This window comes from Pollicipes pollicipes, unplaced genomic scaffold (genome assembly GCF_011947565.3).
Source record: "Pollicipes pollicipes isolate AB1234 unplaced genomic scaffold, Ppol_2.1 Scaffold_7261;HRSCAF=8764_pilon_pilon_pilon, whole genome shotgun sequence".
Taxonomy (NCBI): Eukaryota; Metazoa; Arthropoda; class Thecostraca; order Pollicipedomorpha; family Pollicipedidae; genus Pollicipes; species Pollicipes pollicipes.
In genome coordinates this window covers 26,991,226-27,010,785 of record NW_023597054.1, presented here as the reverse complement: position 1 = coordinate 27,010,785, position 19,560 = coordinate 26,991,226, and the positions used below count along the sequence as shown (strand labels likewise).

The 19,560-nt window shown below is 50.0% G+C and overlaps 1 protein-coding gene across 1 annotated transcript in view; it reads left to right on the top strand.

Annotated features, from left to right (window-relative positions):
- LOC119111252 (solute carrier family 13 member 2) overlaps nucleotides 1-19,303 on the top strand; it is a 22,557-nt gene extending 3,254 nt beyond the window's left edge. Inside the window, exons 2-13 of the mRNA XM_037235073.1 lie at nucleotides 6,550-6,693; nucleotides 7,168-7,433; nucleotides 7,747-7,861; nucleotides 8,748-8,863; nucleotides 9,076-9,213; nucleotides 12,617-12,745; nucleotides 13,845-14,027; nucleotides 15,168-15,253; nucleotides 16,249-16,338; nucleotides 17,077-17,270; nucleotides 17,919-18,056; nucleotides 18,685-19,303. Coding sequence (XP_037090968.1) covers nucleotides 6,580-6,693; nucleotides 7,168-7,433; nucleotides 7,747-7,861; nucleotides 8,748-8,863; nucleotides 9,076-9,213; nucleotides 12,617-12,745; nucleotides 13,845-14,027; nucleotides 15,168-15,253; nucleotides 16,249-16,338; nucleotides 17,077-17,270; nucleotides 17,919-18,056; nucleotides 18,685-18,816 — 1,701 coding nt within the window. The 5' untranslated portion in view covers nucleotides 6,550-6,579 and the 3' untranslated portion in view covers nucleotides 18,817-19,303. The remainder of the gene's footprint in view (nucleotides 1-6,549; nucleotides 6,694-7,167; nucleotides 7,434-7,746; nucleotides 7,862-8,747; nucleotides 8,864-9,075; nucleotides 9,214-12,616; nucleotides 12,746-13,844; nucleotides 14,028-15,167; nucleotides 15,254-16,248; nucleotides 16,339-17,076; nucleotides 17,271-17,918; nucleotides 18,057-18,684) is intronic.
- The last annotated feature ends 257 nt before the right edge of the window (nucleotides 19,304-19,560 follow it).

The following is a 19,560-nucleotide window of genomic DNA, read 5'->3' as shown; positions in this document are numbered from 1 at the left end:
TAGAGAGAGGAGGAGAGAGAGAGAGATATATATATATGTATATATAATATTCTATATATATATATATATATATATATATATATATATATATATATATATATATATATGAGCGTGTATTTCTGCTGTTGTGAACAGCCTTTTGGGCTTCGCATAAGTTAATTTTCTCTAGCGCTCTAATATTCGAAAGATAAAAACTTAACCGGAAGTCATCCAAAACGCAGAATGTTGTTCTCGTCAATGGTCTGTGTGTTGGAAAAGGTATATATATATATATATATATATATATATATATATATATATATAGGTATATACATAATCCCTATATGCATATTTGGATGTAATATGCCTCGGTGAAAATAACAGCATGTTGGGCATTTCCTCCTTCATACCAAGTTTGTGTTGCCTCCGGGACCCATCTTTACCATCATTCGAATCGTTACGCGAATTTCGTCTGTATTGTTATCGCGCAACGCTTTGTCATTTTTCGCTCTGCTTCGCCGTTTTTCATAATGTGGCCTGGTAGAGGTTTGATGCGAGCCCCCTTCCTCCCCTGGTGTTTCCACACGAATAAAAATAGAGCTTAGAAGAAAACGTCATGGGACTGGTCTCAGCGAGATCTCACGGCCGGTTCTTACCACGTTGTGGCAGATCAAATATCGAATTTTCCACGACAATCGTACTTTTCAGCTTTACAACACCATAACTGTGAGATGATACGTTGTGGCTACACGGGACTTAAACAGGCGTGTTCTTTGTTCGGTTTTGAGTACAATGGTGTACATCACGATGTGTTTTGAGCATATATTTATTATTATGGTTCCGTTAATGCAGCAATAGCGGCCCGTCGTGCGCGTTACGCAGCAACGTCGGTTGCCGTCCGCCACCCGCGCTGACCGTGGATCGCCGTGCAGTGTTCCTGGAAAACAGGCGCTGCTCCTAAACTAGGAAAGCTACGAACACGGTTTTGGTGGCAAACGCACAATGTTTGCCACACAAGCTGGAAAAAATTCGGACGCAACTGCACGGCATGCCGGAAACGTGTCTTCAAAAAGCCCTAGAGAAGTTGCATCAAATGCCTCTCTCTGTACCTGGTCGAGGATTAACTCTATTAACCTCACCATACGTAAAAAACGGATGCAGTAACGCGTCCAATACATGTGACAGCGGCTCGGTTCGGCAGCAAATTCCTGTTTATTTTTCGGCGGCCTTAATGAAAATGTCTGCATTCAAATTTCTAAAATACGTGGAAGATGAGGCACTCTAAATATGAAGGTGTCTCTCAAGTAATAAAACCTCATTTCATGTATTCAAGACGGTAATGGCAGCGTTTAAGGTACTCAGTGGGCACAGGTACTTCCATATACGAACAACGATAACATACCTAAGGGATATTAATACCGCCAATGTATTTTTTTCAGATTACATGAATAGAATTACACGATCGAACTCACCAGACAAATCAGTGCATTTGTCTGCTGACGTTATCGACCACAATGTTCTGGGCGAACCGTCAGCCATGCGTTACTCGAACGTATCTTTCTGACAGCATTTTGCAAGCGCATGGTGATGCTGCGAGATGGCGATGGATGATCAATATAGCATGAGCTGTTGCGGCGTGCACAGGCGCCGAGAGGGCATCGGAACTCATACACGATGCCAGTAGCCGTGAGAGATGATGTGTCTTGCGTCAAGTTGTTGGTTATGATCAGATCAGGCACATCTGGGATTTTGCAGAAAATTATTGTTGAAATTTTGCCTCGAGGACTGATGACAACACAGCTTTACGGCTAGCTTACGGTTTTTAAAATTTTCGGCTAGCTGGCTAATACTCTATGTGATTGGCTGATGGTCGATGATTTATGCATAGTTTATGTTTTGAATGCTATGAAGGGGTAAAAAGCATACTGGCGTTCAAAATGTATTAACAAAAGCGTTCCACAGTTGTGTGAGGCTTTGAATTGAGACAGCCATTTTGAAGGTCCCTTGGCGTAGTTCACAGCCCTGCCCTCTGAAGCCCTAAAACCCTTTATTTCCTGAGCTACATGCCAGCGACGCTGTGCAGACTCTTGGAGCAGACTATTTCAAGGATATTCAGGCAGGCATGACGCCATAGCAACGCCATTCAAATCCTGCTTCCTTCTAGACCATGCAACTCTCAAGGCCAAGAAAATATTTTGTTGAGCCGTTCAGAGCTGGCATATGTGAGCACGATTTACAAATATGGTGGACGCGAATTGGCTCTCAATCCATATTGAACAAGCCGTGCAAGTTTCAGTTACGGCTGGTTGATTATTTGAATTTGAGCCCTTTCGACCAGTGATAATCGTTTCAGAGCTAAGGGATGAGGGAGAATGGATAACGGTGGGCCATGACTATATGTGCCTGGGGAGCCAACTGGCCTCTTGGCCCACTCGTAGCTGGCGCATGCGGCCTGCCCCGGACAAGTGGGAGTCGCGAGGATACAGAAGGAAGCAAGAAAGAGGATAAGAGGGCTGGATATCAATCCCGAATCACATTTTGTGCCACATAATACTTTTGGAAAAGAGAGGGATAGGACAGTGGCAGTGTTGGAAGTGTTTGCTGAACCAAATATCGTTCCGTGCTCGTGGTTTGACCCTCATTCGTGGCGCTCTTGCGCGTTTATCCGGAGTGCAAGAAGCTTACTTGTATATTCATACTCGGGTTTTGGCGCTATTGTTAAGTCATTTGCTTATATGTCGTACTTTTGTTATAACTGGGAACTATGTTCAAATTCTTGTATTGTGCAGTGCAAAACGTAATTCGTGCTACGCAATATTTTGGGTTCGAAACCCAGTGAAAACGAAACGCTGTGGCGCTCGCAAGCACAGGTGGGACTTTCGGCAACAGACAAAAAATCCTTCGACCTCATCGGAAGACACCACGACCAATAGTCTCGGAGCGATTAAGGGTGGGCCGATTAACATTCAGGCCCGCGCCAAGGGCGTTGGCCCGTCGATAAAAAGGGAGAGGCCAGGGTCGATAGGGATGGCACCTGAGCAATCGAGGTTGCTGCGGCAGGCCAACAAAGATAGTTCCGTCGCCAGTGCAGGGTCCTCAGAGGAAGCGAAAAGAACGCAAGACCAATGTGTGGGTGAGGGTGGGGGGCGCTGACGTAGATCGACGGAGAGCGTCCTGAGCACCGAGTGCCTCGGTTCGTTAACTTATACGAGCTCTTGTGTGCAGGGCCCTCTGAGCAATTGGAATGAATCCAAGACCAGTGTGACGAGCCCATGAACAATCGAGAGCGCCCGGCAGGTTAAAAAGAATGCTCCACATTTGCAGATGTGGAAGAAAGCATCAGATCAGGGAGGAGGCCGCCTGTAACTTTTGGCAGGCTTTTAAGTTTAAAAGACCGCTCAATCAAAACAAGATTTCACTATTCAGTAAATATGCCCCTCAATGTGTCCTCGTCTGATTGGACCATGCAACGTTTGACGTCAGAGTGGCTGCCAAGCTGGCCGTACAAAATTGCCACCGTAGGGGATGGGCTGATCCGCTTGAGTACTTCAACTTGTCGAGAGATGTGCTTAGCGGTGCGTTGCTCACAGAACCCAAACGGAACCAGATGGAGTCCCCGACAAGAACGCAAGGCTATCCAAGTAAACAAGAAGTACCGAGGATCGAGTGTGGTGAGCTCTTGAACGATCGAGTGTGCCCGAGCAGTTTAACGGATGGGGGCCCGACAAAAGCGTGGGGCCTTCCAAGCAAATTAGAAGTACTCAAGACAGTGCGGAGGGCCCCCGAACGTTCGAGTGCGCCCAAACAGGTTGACAGATCGGGCCCCCGGCAACAGAGAAGAGCTCCCGGCAAGTGATAGGAAAGTGGAAGGGCCTTAGACTAATGTAGAGGGCCAATGAGCATATTACAAATGTGTCGGTAGGTCAGTCGAAACAAATGTGAAGGCCCTTGAGGGGCCGAGAGTACCCCGGCAGGCTGACATTGGAGCCACGGATATTACGTATTAATCCTTTCGGGTGATTGGAAGGATTCTTGAAAGGCCCCTGATCGACAAGAGTGCCTTGACATACTAGCAGATAGAGTTCCGACAACAGTGCGGGGCTCCCCGAACAAACGCAAAGAATGAAGGGCAGCATGGAAGTCTCCTCAGCAATCGGATTGACCCTGATAGTGAACATATAGGGCCCCCGGCAAAAGCGAGTGGTCTCTGAACAGCGTGACGAGCCTTTAAATCTTTCTGACCATCATTCTCTTTGTCAGCGAAGAATTATGTTGTCTGCTCGTGAGCTCTTCACTTCCGCTTATCCACCGTTATGGTCGCCTGAGGCCTACGAACGAACCCAGTTTGTTGGGTTTGTGTGTAAAAAATGATCTCAGAGAGAGAAAGAGAGAGGAGAAGAGAGCGAGAGAGATAGAGATGACGAGAGGAGAGTATAGAGAGGGAGAGAGGCGCGAGCAGAGAGGGAGAGATGAGATCGAGAGAGGAGATGATCTGAGAGTTGAGAGAGAGGAGAGAGAGAGAGAGGAGAGAGAAGAGACGATGAGAGGCGAGAAGTGAGAGAGAGAGAGAGGAGAGAAGAGTGATGAGAGAGAGAGAAGAGAGAGAGAGAGGAGAGAAGAGAGAAAGAAGAAGAAAGAAAAGAAAAAAAGAAAAAGAAAGAGAGAGAAAGACGAGCGAGAGAGAATATATATATAACATATATATATATATATATAATTATTATATATATATATATATATATATATATATGCATACCGCTGCACGAAGGCATATTCAGGTGGGGGCAGGTAGAGTGGCAGTGCCCAACCCAAGCATTGCACTGCTCTGATTGTATAATGGAAGAAAATGCATGCACGATTGAAACAAAAGGCAAGAAAAATTGCACAAAGGCATCTACAGGGAGTGCTATCGGCGGTTATACACCTTGAACACGAAGCACTAAAACGACATGGTATGCGCCATTTCTCACTTTTGTGCAGTAAACGTACAAAACTGATGCGTGTCAGAGGCATGTCCAGTAACGACAAAAGAGCAAGGGAGAGGTTGTTGTAGGACACGCAGGCAATGGTCGCCAACAGGAGAACGGCAGCGGAAGGCGGCGGCTTCAACAGGGCGTGCCCAAATCACATGTCCTACATCCTCTCCTTCAGAAACATGGATACCCTTATGTCACGTGACTTAGTACCACATCATCGAATTTGCTCTGCATGTACTCAATGAATAAAACCCGTTTTGAGGATTTATTTTGTCATTCCTCTTGCGGTCGCATTCTGCATGCGTTTTTCTGTTTTTATTTTTATGTCGTTTTTATTATCCTTCCTCTTGTGCCTATGAATTTCGAGTTTCCAAATGTCAACCTGGCATTCCAATCTTCAAATCGTTAGTTACTGACATGTGTTGGCCACGTCAAAATTGGTTAATAAACAAACTGCCTGCGTCGGATCAAATATCGAAATGAGTCTCTCGTTGCCCCTATCAAATATGTTTGAGGCTTCCTTGCTTAGGAACTTGCACGTTGTCGGAGGAATCGAATGTCGTTTCGGTTTTGATAATCGGACAAGTGACTCATGAGATGTTAAAGGGGCCGAATCACCCTAACGTGACGTATTTTTGCATGTCTGGAATAAGAGGGTTAATTAATGCTCGATAGTTCTTGTCGCGGAATTCAATTCTGAGTGAGTTGCATGTGAAGTAGCGGTCGATCACTTGGATGGTTTCCTTCCGTCGATATTTCAACATAGATAATTTGCCTGGGTGACCGGAGTCCTTTAAGGTATATATAGGTGCATCCTTTTCTGGACAGCTTCCTATGCTCGCCAATAGCAATATCTGTGATCAACCAAGGCGCGCAGACTGCTGAAGTTATAACTGAATATCAATAAGGTGGAGATCAAATGCAAAAGTTTCCTGGTCGACAAACGAATTCTCTTTCTTTTGTTCAGGTCAAAAGAGTGTGCCATAGGTTTTTGAAGGTAAAATATTTTAAAATTATTTTATTTATTCTTCGGTTGTACAATTTTCTAGGCGACATTGCTTCGTCGCGTTAAGTGTAAAACAGAGGTGGTGAATTTTGCAATGACAGTTGAAATGAACACATGAAGCTATACCAAATAATCGTCAGATGCCAGCTGTTGTGATGCCATAGCAGCGCCATGAGTAGTATCTTTAGTGACTGAAGAAATTGTGAATAATGGAACATGACGGTTCTGAAAGGTAATTTTTGCTTCAGCTTGAGATACAAGAACTGTTAACTTTGCCACGCCAGCGTTTTTTTTGCAGGGAATGACAACCCTAAGCGACCTATGCCACTCTGGTGTCATAGGTTGTTGCGCCCTAGGCCACCCTCTGGCTGCACCACTGATTTCCAACATATGTGCTCGATCTGAGCCCATCCGACGATGCGCTGACAAATGTGCTGATGTTTCGACATGAGCGTTATTGAGCTGCGCGATGCGCGAGCCCCATGTGTCGCTGCGTTCCTGAGATGTCGCCGCGCTGGTCTGTTCAGATCGGCCGTACAGGCGGGGCTGATGACACTGCGTGGGGACCCGCTGGCTTGTCCCGGGCAGGCCGAGGAGCGGGCCAGTGGAGCTGGAGCTATGGCGCTGTGGCCGCTCTGTCTCCGTCACGACGTGCTGCTGTTCTGGAGGGCCTGGGTGCTGGTGCTGGTGCCGCTCGTGCTCTCGCCATTGCCGCTGGTGTCCGGCACCAAGGTGAGAGGTCACCGCCGCTCGGCGTTACGGTGTGGATACTATCACAGCCACAGCATCACGGCGTGAACGCCATCACAGTCACAGCGTGACGGTGCACGCCGGCCCCGTTGGGAAGATCGATTTGTAACGAAATGAGCAGGTGGCACTCGAGTTAATGCTGGTGGTGGGTTAATACTGGCAATTTTGTGATGGTAATGGAAGAGTGGAGTAATTCAAAACCGTACAGATGTCAGTACATCTGCCAAAAATACTCTTAGTATTGTAAGCCACTTGGACCATCCTCGCGGATCGATTGCGATCGTGGCGCTGGGGACCAGTCATTTCGTGAATCTGCTCTGAATCTGAGCGGAACACACGTGTGTTCATGGTTTTGAAGAGCAGCACATGTGGCGAAAATGGCAGAATGGCTCGGTCCCGGACGGGTAACCCCAGATCTTTCGAGGCTCTCGGGTCTCCGGACTTCACTGACTTCAGGCGGCGTGGTGCGGCTACGGCATCCTCATCATCGCGTTCTACTGGATGACGGAGGCGATGCCGATGGCGGCGACGGCGCTGCTGCCGACAGTGCTGTTCCCCTTCTTCGGCGTGCTGGACACGGGGGCGGTGAGCATGCAGTACATGTCGAGCACCAACCTACTCTTCCTCTCCGGCCTGATGGTGGCCGTAGCCGTGGAGAAGAGCAACTTCCACACACGCGCTGCTCTCCGGGTCGTCCTCTTTATGGGCACCAGCGTCAAGTGGTGAGCGACTCTGGCTATTCATGGATCTTCTAGCTGCGAGAGACAAGTACTCTCTCTATGGAACACTGCTGTTTACTGTGCGTCTTCGGATGACTCGTTAAAACCGACATCATGAGTTCTTATGCTGAAAGCAGTCGGCCTCTTTTATACCCGGGAGTAGAGGCTAAGCGGAGATATCCAACAAGGATTGGGTTTGTTTATGGGAAGACTCTTTCCGGCAATGTTAAGAAATCAAATATATTGGAAGCCCGACCCGAACTGTGTCCAGCTGGATGAACACCATACTTCAACTGCCATCTCCATGTTGTTGCAGGCTGATGTTGGGCTTCATGTTCATCACCATGTTTCTCTCCATGTGGATTTCGAACACGGCGGCCACGGCCATGGTGGCACCCATGATCGAAGCCGTGGTCACTAACCTTTCTCAGGTCAGTTGAAAAGCCTTTGCGCCAGCTCACTTCTCACAAAACTTAGTCTGAACTATACCTCTACTTTAGTCTGACCGGCTGTCGTCAGCTGTCGTAATAGTCGCGCTGACTGTGACGTCATGTTCTCCGACTGGTCTTCGCCAGAGGCTCTCCGGCTTGTCGCTGTCAGCCTCTGGACGACATGCAATCAGTTCTTTTGTGTCGCCAGATTATCTGAAATTGGTCAATCATAGCGCAGAAAATGTTTTGAAACCAGTCACGCATTGCCGCGGCATGTGCGAATGGTTGGCCGGAAATTAGCACAACGTTGTGCTACCTGTTTTTAATATCAAATAAGGCATGTGTTTAGCTCGTGTGAAAACGGAGACGACTATGGCATGCAACGATGTTAATACGAAGATACGAGTATGAACACAACCTGTCGACATGTATGCACACAGTGGTCTGCTCGTACCGAGTCTAGTGGGCGCGTAAACCCCCTTATGTAATGTGGCACATATTTTATTCAGAACAAACGAGTGCTGACAATTGCAAATTCGATGTAGACTAGTTACAACAAACAGATCGAGAACAGCTGATGTCGCTTGATGTCATGCGAGAAGCTCGCGATAAGCTGGATTTTTAGTGACAATTTCCAAGTTGTGGTTTTCCCCCCATTGCAATATCGTGCATACGCCTCTGCATACATGACCTTCCATTTAAAATGTCACCCTTCTGTTCACTTCTATGTTTCCGAAAATTGCGGCCTAGACCACAGAAACTCTGGAAACATTATGCTTGTTCGACTGAAATGAAAACATTAACGTACCAGCCACACCGTGGTCTACGTGGCTTTCTCGGCTACTGCGTCCTATGCTCACTACTGCGGCCTGTCTGCCAAATACAGGATCTGGATGACTCGCCTCAGCCTGAAAGAAAGGACTCGGAAAGGTCCACCAAAGAGGACCAAGAAGCTGCAGCCTCTACGGAAATCGTCACCAGCACGTCGGAACTACACGTTCAGTAACTATAACGAACACACCTAAGCATTCGCGTAATTTCAGAATGTTAAGTTTTACAAAAGCGTCGAAGCTGCCACCTGTCTGGTCTGTCAAGCTGTCTGGTGTTTTCGTGGCCATGGACGTTAAGAGTTTTGTGTTGTTTCATTTGAGCCTGGCCCCCGCCGCCCGACTCCACCTGCCGCCGCCCTCAGACCATTGCGCCTCCTCTCTCAGGTCGAAACCGGTGGACCTGAGGCCAGAGCAGCTGCGGGCACCACTGTTCCTGTGCGTGGCGTACGCGGCCAACTGCGGCGGCACCGGCACACTGACCGGCACCGCGCCCAACCTGGTGCTGCGCGGCATCGTCGAACAGTGCGTACACCCGGCAGCCGGCGCCGGACACACGGTTAGCGGACACCAGGCGGGGCCGCTGCAGGGTCGCCGGCCCGGCAGCCAGTACCGGGCGCGAGGTTAGCGGACGCCAGGCGCGGCAGCTGCAGGGTCGCCGGCCCGGCAGCCAGTATTGCACGCACGGTTAGCGGATACCGGGTGCGGTAACCGCAGGGTCGCCGGCCCGGTAGCGGGTACCACACGCAAGGTTAGTGGACACCAAGTGCAATAGCCGCAGGGTCGCCGACCGGCAGCCAGTACCGGACGCAAGGTTAGCGGACACCAGGCGGGGCTGCTGCAGGGTCACCGGCCCGGCAGCCAGTATTGCACGCACGGTTAGCGGACACCGGACGCAGTAGCCACAAGGTCACCGGCTGACGTGGCAGCCAGTACCGGACGCAAGGCTAGCGGACACCAGGTGCGGTAGCCGCAGGGTCACTGACGTGGCAGGCTCCCACACGGATTGAAGCGGCAGGCAAAACCGATTTCAAACGCTCTATGGTCTTCACCATCATTTTATTATCGGCCTGGATAATAAGGTATTGTCTGCGTGCTGTTATAATTTCCCGGGACATTTGCCGTGAGATGGGTGATCGAAGCCCTGTTTAAAGTTTTCTGTTTTGGATGGGAGCGAAACTGGAAGCTCGCGAATGATCACGTGTGCTCTACCGGAGTGAATGAGATCCAAGCTGCAAGCGGTCTTGGCATGGTACGCTTGTAAAGTCAATGGCAGGATAAAAGTCGGGCGACAATAAATGTCGTCTGTCCTACAGGCAACCATGCAGTGGTCAGTTCAGGTAATCAGTCGTTCTGGGGCACACGAAGCTATATTAATTCCAACAAATGAGCTACGTGAAATCGCGGTACACAATAAGTGTTACCTTAGATGAGCTTAACCTTTGTCATTTTGCACCGACCCCAAATATTTCAAAACATCAAACTAATCAGCTCTTGTAATCTATATGTCGAAGTATCGGATGAGTGACAGCTCATGTAACAGCCAGAGTTTACAGTGCTGCGTATGCGGACATAGCACCGGATGAGTGGCAGCTCGTGTGACAGCCCGTGTACGATGCTGTGTATCAGGACATACTCTAACGTATTCAGTGGGAGAAAATGCTCACCAGTCCCCGCTCTCGTCGGCAAAACGCTGCTTTCCCAGCAAGTCACGCTGCACCAGGTCTTGAATGTGAGCCACCAGAGAAAAAATGACCCAGCCGTCCCATAATATTTACCTTAAGTGTATCTACTACGGCGTATCGATTAGCGTGGTTTATTGTCGCCATCCAAATAGGTAAATGTGTTCTATTTCAGCGTACCAATAGTCAACAATGAATGTGTTTTAGCTTTGCTGACCAAAGGGTTTGAACGCTCATGGCAGCCATAGTTCATACTAGACAGCCCCTTGTAAATAGACTACACCGCATCGAATGGTATGCTTGCTATTGCAATCAGAATTATAAAACTTTTGCCGTTTATCAGCCAGAAATCACAGTCTTTTACTTTTGCCAACCAATGGGTTACCAACACACCCTGGCTGGTTCGAACCGTTCAAAGAAGCTGAGGAGTGTCGACTGGTGTGCTTTATATAGTGAGCCGAGGGGGAAGAAATTTTGGGCGTGGCAGCAGCAAAGAATTGAAAACTTTCAGCTTTATTGACATGTGGGTCATGACCTTTACGTTTCGTACGTTCCACATTGGTTTGTAGGGGTGTAGCTTCGTAAAATAAGTTGGCGGGATGAGCCAGAGAAATGTTGAATTTACACTCAACTTAGCCAAAAAAACGTCCTTCTCGCTCAGGTTCAGCGCAGTTTCCTCTCAAAGTTATGGGGCTGGAGCCCCCCCCCCCCCCCCCATACACCCTTGCTTGTGTAAGTCCAGTAACTGGACTATGCCGCGCCGAGTGACGTTTTTCAACTATGGCACGGAAGGATGGATCTCGAGCATGTCCGTATCCTCTCCTGAAATATCAGCATTTTAGTATCTCTCTAAAATGGAAATACTCGATGTCATGGTCCCAACGGTCTGCTCTTAGGATGGTATCATGGAGAGATAACCGAATGGCATTTAGCCGAACGTCTTCTTGCCAGATAGCTGAGTGTTCTTTGGCCGAACGTTCATTCGTCGAAGTGCTTTTAGTGATATAGACAGATGTCCTTTAATTTTTGCTTAATAGGGGTTTTTTCACCGTCGTGCTACGGGACGTCACTCCAGCAGCTCCTCCCCAGACGCTTCATATCACGAAAACAGACAACAAGCTAGGGCCACGGGAAAGATGACATTGAAAAGCTCTCATGTTGCGCTGTATCATGTATATGTGACCGAAAATGGCGGATGTACTGCATGAACTGAGCTGTTGCGATAATGAGCAAAACGGCGTTCAATAGCTCCGAAAAACCTCGATCAGATTGGTGTTGATGGCATCGCTAGATCTGACCTGCAATGTGTCGTGTCAGGTCAAAGGTTTGAAGGCTATGATTCTGTTAGCCGCTCAGCCATATTAAGAAGTAAACAAGCCAAACCAAACGGAATTACTTCATTTACTCAACATTACTGGTTGCGCGCTACCATCACCTTTCACACTAATACTTTGCGTATTTCACAACCGTCTTTATAATTTCCGGGCGATGTCACTTCAGAACATCGCCAAGTTGACAATGCATATGTCGACAAAATGAATTCGGCTAACGGACCGTTTGACGACCTTGCGATCGTCAAATTCCGTTCCAGTTCATATTTTGGCAATAAGGTATTGGACTTTTGGGCCATTCGCCGATTTCCCATTCATCTAATCGCTACTCGTCAAATTCCTGTTTCGGCACGTTGGCATTCGGCTAATTAGCACTTCAGCTGATCGGTTTGGGTTAATTAGCACTTAGAGCTATTTCTATTTTGAATTTGCACGCCATCAAAAAGGCATGACATATTGTGCCATGCTTAAAACATGTCAGTATGGTTTTCGCCTTTCAGCCGTTTGACTAAAGTACATTTTTTAACATTGCGGCAAGAAGACACGACGCCAGAAAGCATTAGGGTCTTCACATTCGGTGAAATAATATTCAGTCAAACGCTATTCGATATTTTCTCCTGGAACCTCTCAGAACAGGCATTGGTGCCCGCTGCATGCATAGGCGGGTGATGCATTGTGATGGGTGGAATAGCGACCACACTAACACCAAGAATGAAGGATTTAATTCCACCTGATTTTAAATTTCGTCCATTGAACAATGATCGCCTCTGCAGAGTTGCCATGCCAACTTCTCCCGGCGTCCTGCACCTGTAACTTGACGTTCACCGGAACGTACTTATGCCGCGCATAAGTATGTTCGTTTTTTGAAAACTGTCTGAACAAGGTTTGAACGATGCCACACGCTGTCTGTTTCAGGAGCTACGGCAGCGACACGGGTCTGAGTTTTGCCACCTTCATGCTGTTTGGCGTACCCGCCATGCTTCTGTGTACTATCCTGGGATGGATGCTACTTGTTGTTCTCTTCCTAGGGCCTAAATATCTCGTGTAAGTATAGCACATTATGAGCTACATACTTGCACTTCCATGCAGATAGTTTAGGCTTTGACGCTTTGTTGCGCAGTAACAAGGTGCTGTGGAGCTCGGCGACAAGAGCTATTGCAATGGTTAGGGAAGTAATTTGACGGTCATTGCTGGTATCTTATCATTACTGCAGGACCACTACAATAAGGTTTTGTAGCATGGCAAATTCCATATAAAAGAACTCGGATTAAAATGGCAATCGATTATTGACTGATAAGCCACTTGCAGGGAGCTTTTGTTTATGGTTATTGCTGCGCGAGCGAGCTCTGGTATCAGGACTGATCCTAACGAGCCGTGGTTTCAGAGATGTCCCTGCGTGCGATAATCCTGGGGGATGCCCTGACTATGGCTATGGCTATACTATACCCTGACTTAAGGCTATGGCTATACTATACCCTGACTATGTCTATGGCTATACTATACCCTGACTTAAGGCTGTGAGGGGTGTATGCAGTCTATCAGATCAGAAAGGGGATGGGTAAGGCCGATGGTGAGTGGAGGCAGGGAGCCTCTGTGACCTGGTGGACCAGCCAGGTTCGCCTTCCTCAAATGGCATGTTTGCAAATTCGTATCACGCTAATTGACCGTTTTGAAAAATAAGATCATTATTTCCTGATTCGTTCGTTTTGGTTACAATGATTGGGTAATGGCGATCATTCAAATTAAGGGGGCCAGCCTGTATACCGGGAAGCTCGAGCTCCTGAAACTGATTGCGATCACCTGAATGGAAGCCCGTACCCCATGGTTTCAAGGCCATCCTGACAAGCTTCAGATGAGACTTAGTTTCATCCAAGGGGCCATGATCTCGGCGATAGTCTAGCAAACTGCCAGGGGCAGTCCGACGAGCCGCCAGGGGCAGTCTGACGAGCTGTCAGGAGCAGTCTGACGAGTCGTCAGGGGCAGTCTGACGAGTCGTCAGGGGCAGTCTGACGAGCCGCCAGGGGCAGTCTGACGAGCCGCCAGGGGCAGTCTGACGAGCCTTCAGGGGCATCCGAGGAGTCGCCAGGGGTGGGTCGGCGAGACGTGTCTCCAGGGATAACCCTGACCAGCGGTGGTTTTCCAGAGGCGAGCCGACCGACCCCGGCCGGATATCGGCGGTGCGGCGCAGCCTGGAACGGAGGTACCGGGCGCTGGGGCCGATGCAGTTCCACGAGAGTGCCGTGCTCGCCCTTCTCGTGCTGCTCGTGCTACTCTGGTTCTTCAGGGATCCCCAGTTCATGCCCGGCTGGAACGGGCTCTTCAAAACGTAAGGAGGCTTCTGGTCTCATTACAACTCCCACAGCAACTTTATTTTTCATGCCACATCATGTCGACCATATGGCACTATGTTACGAAGCTTGACCTGACGCAGTTATTTCACGAAATTCGGAGATGGATACGAAATTTGGAGACTTAACATGGTGCCAGGCACGGCCAATCAAACACGGTCGGCCTTCTGCTTTACGAACATTTTGAGGCAGAAAGCAGCCTGGCATGAAAGCAGTCACGTAGAAAGACGACAATTGCTGGCGTTTTCGAAGTATTGTGCAAAGATCACCAGCCGTTGCTATAAACGATAATGTAGATATCTTCAACGTGGCTGTGCCAACAAAACCGTTCAACGAGTGTGTCCTGAAAACCAATGTTATGACATGGGTGCCTGACACAGTGCGTAGTTGCATGCAGAGGAGGTCCCGCGGATTTGGAGATGGGGAGAGGGCAGGATGTTCCAGGGGGTCTACTGGACAAAATGGGGCCTCTTCACAGGGTGGGATCCCTCGGCAGTGTTATATTCAAGGGACGGGGTATACGGGGGTCATGTGATCACTTATGAACTTATAACATGTGTCAAGCGTGAAACAGATCAAGAATAGGGGCCTTTTGAATAACACAGAGCCTTTTTTATCCAGCGTACGGCCGCCCTATCCAAAAGCAGAGCCTTTTGTCCCAGAAAAAGGTCCTTCGTAGCAGAAAAGGTTCTCCTGGTGCATACAGGGCCTCCTGATCCAGAACAGGATCGTTCCGATTCACAAAGGGAGCCTAAAAATCCAGCAAAAGTCGTCATTATTCCAAGACAGGATATGCTGATCCGGGACTGAGGCCATCTCATACGTAAAAGAAAGAAAGAAAGAAAAAAAGAAACAAAAAGGAAAGGAAGGAACAAGACGGACAGCCATCTTGTCCCAGAAAAGCAACATCCTAGTTTATAATGGGTCCCCTGTACCCAGCAAAAGGGCCTCAGTAACACAAAATGTGGCCTCCTGATCTCAAACAAACACATATTATTACCCCTTGCCAGTAGACAGGGGGCAACTGCCCCCCACCCCTCACCCCACCATCTGCCCCAGTTGCCCCCTTTCCTCCCCACCTCCCTGCTGTGTCATCCCTAACTCTATGTACCTTCCAGGGACATAGATGACGGCACTGCAGGCATGCTCATTGTTGCTCTCATGTTCATGATACCCGCCAAACCCAGGTTCTGGTGCATGAAAGGTAAGAGGTCGCATCTTTCAATTATTATCAAGGTATAAACTGATCTAAAATGCGAGGAAAGTCACAGACAATTCACAGTAAATCGCTAATGTAACGGATGTTGTCGGCTATGTATTGTGTATCGGTTTTTATGTTGTTTCTTGGAAGCTTGGGTCCGTTTTGTGCATCGCGTTTCTTTGGTAGCAGCCGAGTTGTAGTCCCTTTTCCAGGCGATATTAATGTGTGAACATCTTGACATTCTTGCGGGAGTCGTCGGATCTTACCAGTTGATACGCACATAACGAGCTACCCATCCGACAGGCAGACTGATACACACATGATAAGCTACCCATCCGACGGGCCGGCTGATACACACATGATAAGCTACCCATCCGGCCGGCAGGCTGATACACACATGATTAGCTACCCATCCGACAGGCGGGCTGATACACACATGATAAGCTACCCATTCGACAGGCAGGCGATACACACATGATAAGCTACCCATTCGACGGGCAGGCTGATACACACATGATAAGCTACCCATCCGGCAGGCAGGCTGATACACACATGATAAGCTACCCATCCGACAGGCAGGCTGATACACACATGATAAGCTACCCATTCGACAGGCGGGCTGATACACACATGATAAGCTACCCATCCGACAGGCGGGCTGATACACACATGATAAGCTACCCATTCGACAGGCGGGCTGATACACACATGATAAGCTACCCATCCGACAGGCGGGCTGATACACACATGACATTCTACCCATCCGACAGGCGGGCTGATACACACATGACAAGCCACCCATCCGACAGGCGGGCTGATACACACATGACATTCTACCCATTTGACAGACGGGCTTAGCGCGGGGTCATCGACACCAACAGTGCTCCCACATTTGCCTGGCTGTCGCGCGACCTGACGGAAGGATGCGAACGTTAGGTGGAAGCGCCTGGCTGAGCACACCAGCTGGGTGATTGTCAGCGCAACCGTTCCATCTCCAGAGGAGGGAGGCCGGTCAGAGCTGAGCGACGGTCTCCTGGCGTGGGCGGACGTCCACAAGGGTCTGCCCTGGGGTATCGTCCTGTTGCTTGGTGAGCTAACCACTCGCTTGCCGTGTGATGAGTGTGTAAGTCGGGGAAAACTGCGCTGATTATGTTGCGCGCGTTTATCATCGCATGCGCACATCCAATGTGCATGGCTTTAGAGTCCGATGCGTGAAGCCTTATTATCATAGTTATACTCATGAATGGTGATTATGCTTCGACGCGAAGCATTCATGATAAGTTTTGCTCAATCTGCGTAGCGCACACAGTTGAAATGAGCTCAGATGTCTCGCGTGCTCACGCTTACCACGTCTGTACAGCAAATAACGATAGACTCCAGTTGCAAATGTTGCGTGCCAGCGATGCGGACAGTCCGTTCCATCGCGTTGTATCAGCCTGTTCCTGCAAGCTTGTGCTTGCAGGAACGGACCGGGCGTTAAGCGCCGTCCAGCTGTGTCCAGACCAGCGATACCCCGCTACATTTTGAGGTCAACGCCATAGTGACGCATGAAGTAAATAGACTTCAAAGGGCTTCGCCTCCTCCACACTTTGTTTGGTGGATGCTTCCCCGCGTCATTGGCACCGACAGAGCACGAACTGACCACGCCTGCCCGGTGGCCTGCCCGGTGGCCGTACAGAGCGCGAGCTGATCACGCCTGCCCGGTGGCCGTACAGAGCGCGAGCTGACCACGCCTGCCCGGTGGCCGTACAGAGCGCGAGCTGACCATGCCTGCCCGGTGGCCGTACAGAGCGCGAGCTGACCATGCCTGCTCGGTGGCCGTGCAGGCGGTGGGCTCGCCATAGCCGAGGCGGCTAACCTGTCGGGTCTGTCAGCCTGGCTAGCCGACCAGCTGGTGGTGCTGAACACGCTGCCACACGGCCTCATCGTTTTCCTGGTCTGTGCCTTCACTACGCTGGTGACAGAGATTTCCAGCAACACGGCCATCGCCAGCATCCTGCTGCCGGTCATGGCGCAGCTCGTAAGTGAGGGACAGAGCGCCCGAGGCCTGACCTGTTGGCGGCTCACAGCCGCGGGTTGCTGGGGGAGGGGGGGGGGGGGGGGGGGGGAGAGAGGGAGGGGAGGGGAGGGGAGGGGCGGAGGTTCCCAACAGGGAGCATCCGAGGAGCTGTACTGGAGGCATAGGGGCCTGGGAAGAGGTCAGAACACCGCTGACGCCGGCTTTATGCTTGATTGCTAACGGAGGAGACATGTGAGCCGCTCCTGCTTCCGCTGAAGGAATCAGCAAACACGCTCTGAAAGTGGACGGTTGTATTAACAGGAATCGCGTCAATGCCATGAGACATTCTTTCACCAAGAGACTTTCGGCAGTGAAGTTTACATCGCAAAGCTGCGAATTCCATCCTAGTTAGGTGCATTTTAACAACACCGCAAAAACATAAAGAAATGAAAAAGGCCGGTTATCATCATGTTTACGATTGTTGGGTGAGAGAACAATCGTGAGAGTAGTTACAACTAAAGTTATGGTCTTAACGGCCACACTTTGCAGTAATAGGCGCCGATTTTCCTTGATTTACTTTATGAAATCGATGAGTGGTTACTGGCCGCTGCCCTACAACGGAGCAGGTTACAAGCATACGGAGCTGATCATCAACGCTCTGCCTTCCAGTCGAACTCACTGAAGATCAACCCGCTGTACCTGATGCTACCCACCACGCTGTGCTGCTCCTTCGCCTTCATGCTGCCGGTAGCTACGCCGCCAAACGCCATCGTGTACGGCGTTGGTAACCTCAGATCGCAGGATATGGTACGTTACCCCGACCGCACCTGCGCGGCGGCGTGCGCGCCGTCACGCATCACGTGAACGCCTCGGGGTTGTTTAGGACAAGGGCGAGTCCAAAACGCCGCCTCGGGGAAGGCAATAAGCTCGGTTTGGTCCTCAGAATTTGAAGATTTTTTTTTAGATTTCCCGTCCTTTTACTGCATTAAGTGTTCTTAACAAATTCCTACCAGTACAATTTTCTTCCTTCAAAAGCTCATTAACATGCTTAATTTTGTTTTTTGGCGTAACTTGCACCATATTGGGAAATCGACCAGATGCGCCCCCTCCCCCCCCCACCCCATTGGATCCACCCTCGGCTTTGACCGAGCCTGCTGCCATGGTCTCCCGGTGTGTCGCAGGAGTGTGCATTGAGTTACAGTGGTTATTAAACGTTTATTTGACAGTGGCTGGGCTAAGTTACGTCATTGTGCGACTTTGATTTAATTTGCTTGATTTTGTGATCGTGCGGCCACTATGGTTTTCTTGGTTCATTTGAAAGTAGTAAAGTAATAACACAGTGCGAGCGGACGTATGTAGAGGAGCATACGTTTGTCAGAGCGGAACCAAACTCTAGAAGTTGCAAACGTGACCTGTACCTGTCCGTGCGTTTCAGCTGAAGGCAGGAGCATTCATGAACTGCATATGCATCGGGGTCGTCATGCTGCTGATTCATACGCTGGGTGTGGCCGTCTTCGACGTGCACACGTACCCGGCCTGGGCGAACACCACCATCATTGCTGACTGACCCAACCGGCCGATACGCACACGTGGACGATGCGCGACTGCACCCGCACATGTGGACGATGCGCGACTCTGTCGACGAATACCCCGCGATAGATCACCATCTATCGCGGGGTATTCGTGAACAAGTGAAGCCGGTTCGGGTGAAGCCAAAACGTACCGTCACAGCCTTGCCTCGAATCGCATTTCACACGCTGCGTTCAAATGCGCCATCACGGCAGATAACCAGATCCCATTTCGAGATAACCAGATAACCATTTCGTGAAGCAACGTGGATCTTACGAGGGCATTGTAATACGACCCGCCGGCTTTTCTCTCCCCTTCCTTACCCCAGACGATCGGGTCATACGTCTGTGCCTCGCCACGCCGCTCCCACCCGCTCGACGTCCGTCCCGACCGTTGTTAAGAACTCGAGTCGCAGGGGCTTCAAGCGACCACCTGCGGCACCAGTACTTAGAAACGGAGCCGGACTCGGCAGCGGCGCGGACTGACCCCGCAGGATGCCCCGCGGCGGCGCGAGCTCGTCCGACGCACGAGCCAGCAGCGGCGGGTCGAGACGGAGCCGTATCTGTGCGGTGCCGGCGCCGTCCGCACCCTCCGGTCACTGTGCTCACGACTGTCGGGCGAGGAGCCCGCCGGCCCGTCCGCCCGCCGACAATTATTCTATTGAGCCGGTTGTGCCAATCAGCGGCAATTGGCAGTCCGGCGCAGCGACAGGCACCCAGGGCAGGGGAGCACACCGTCACGT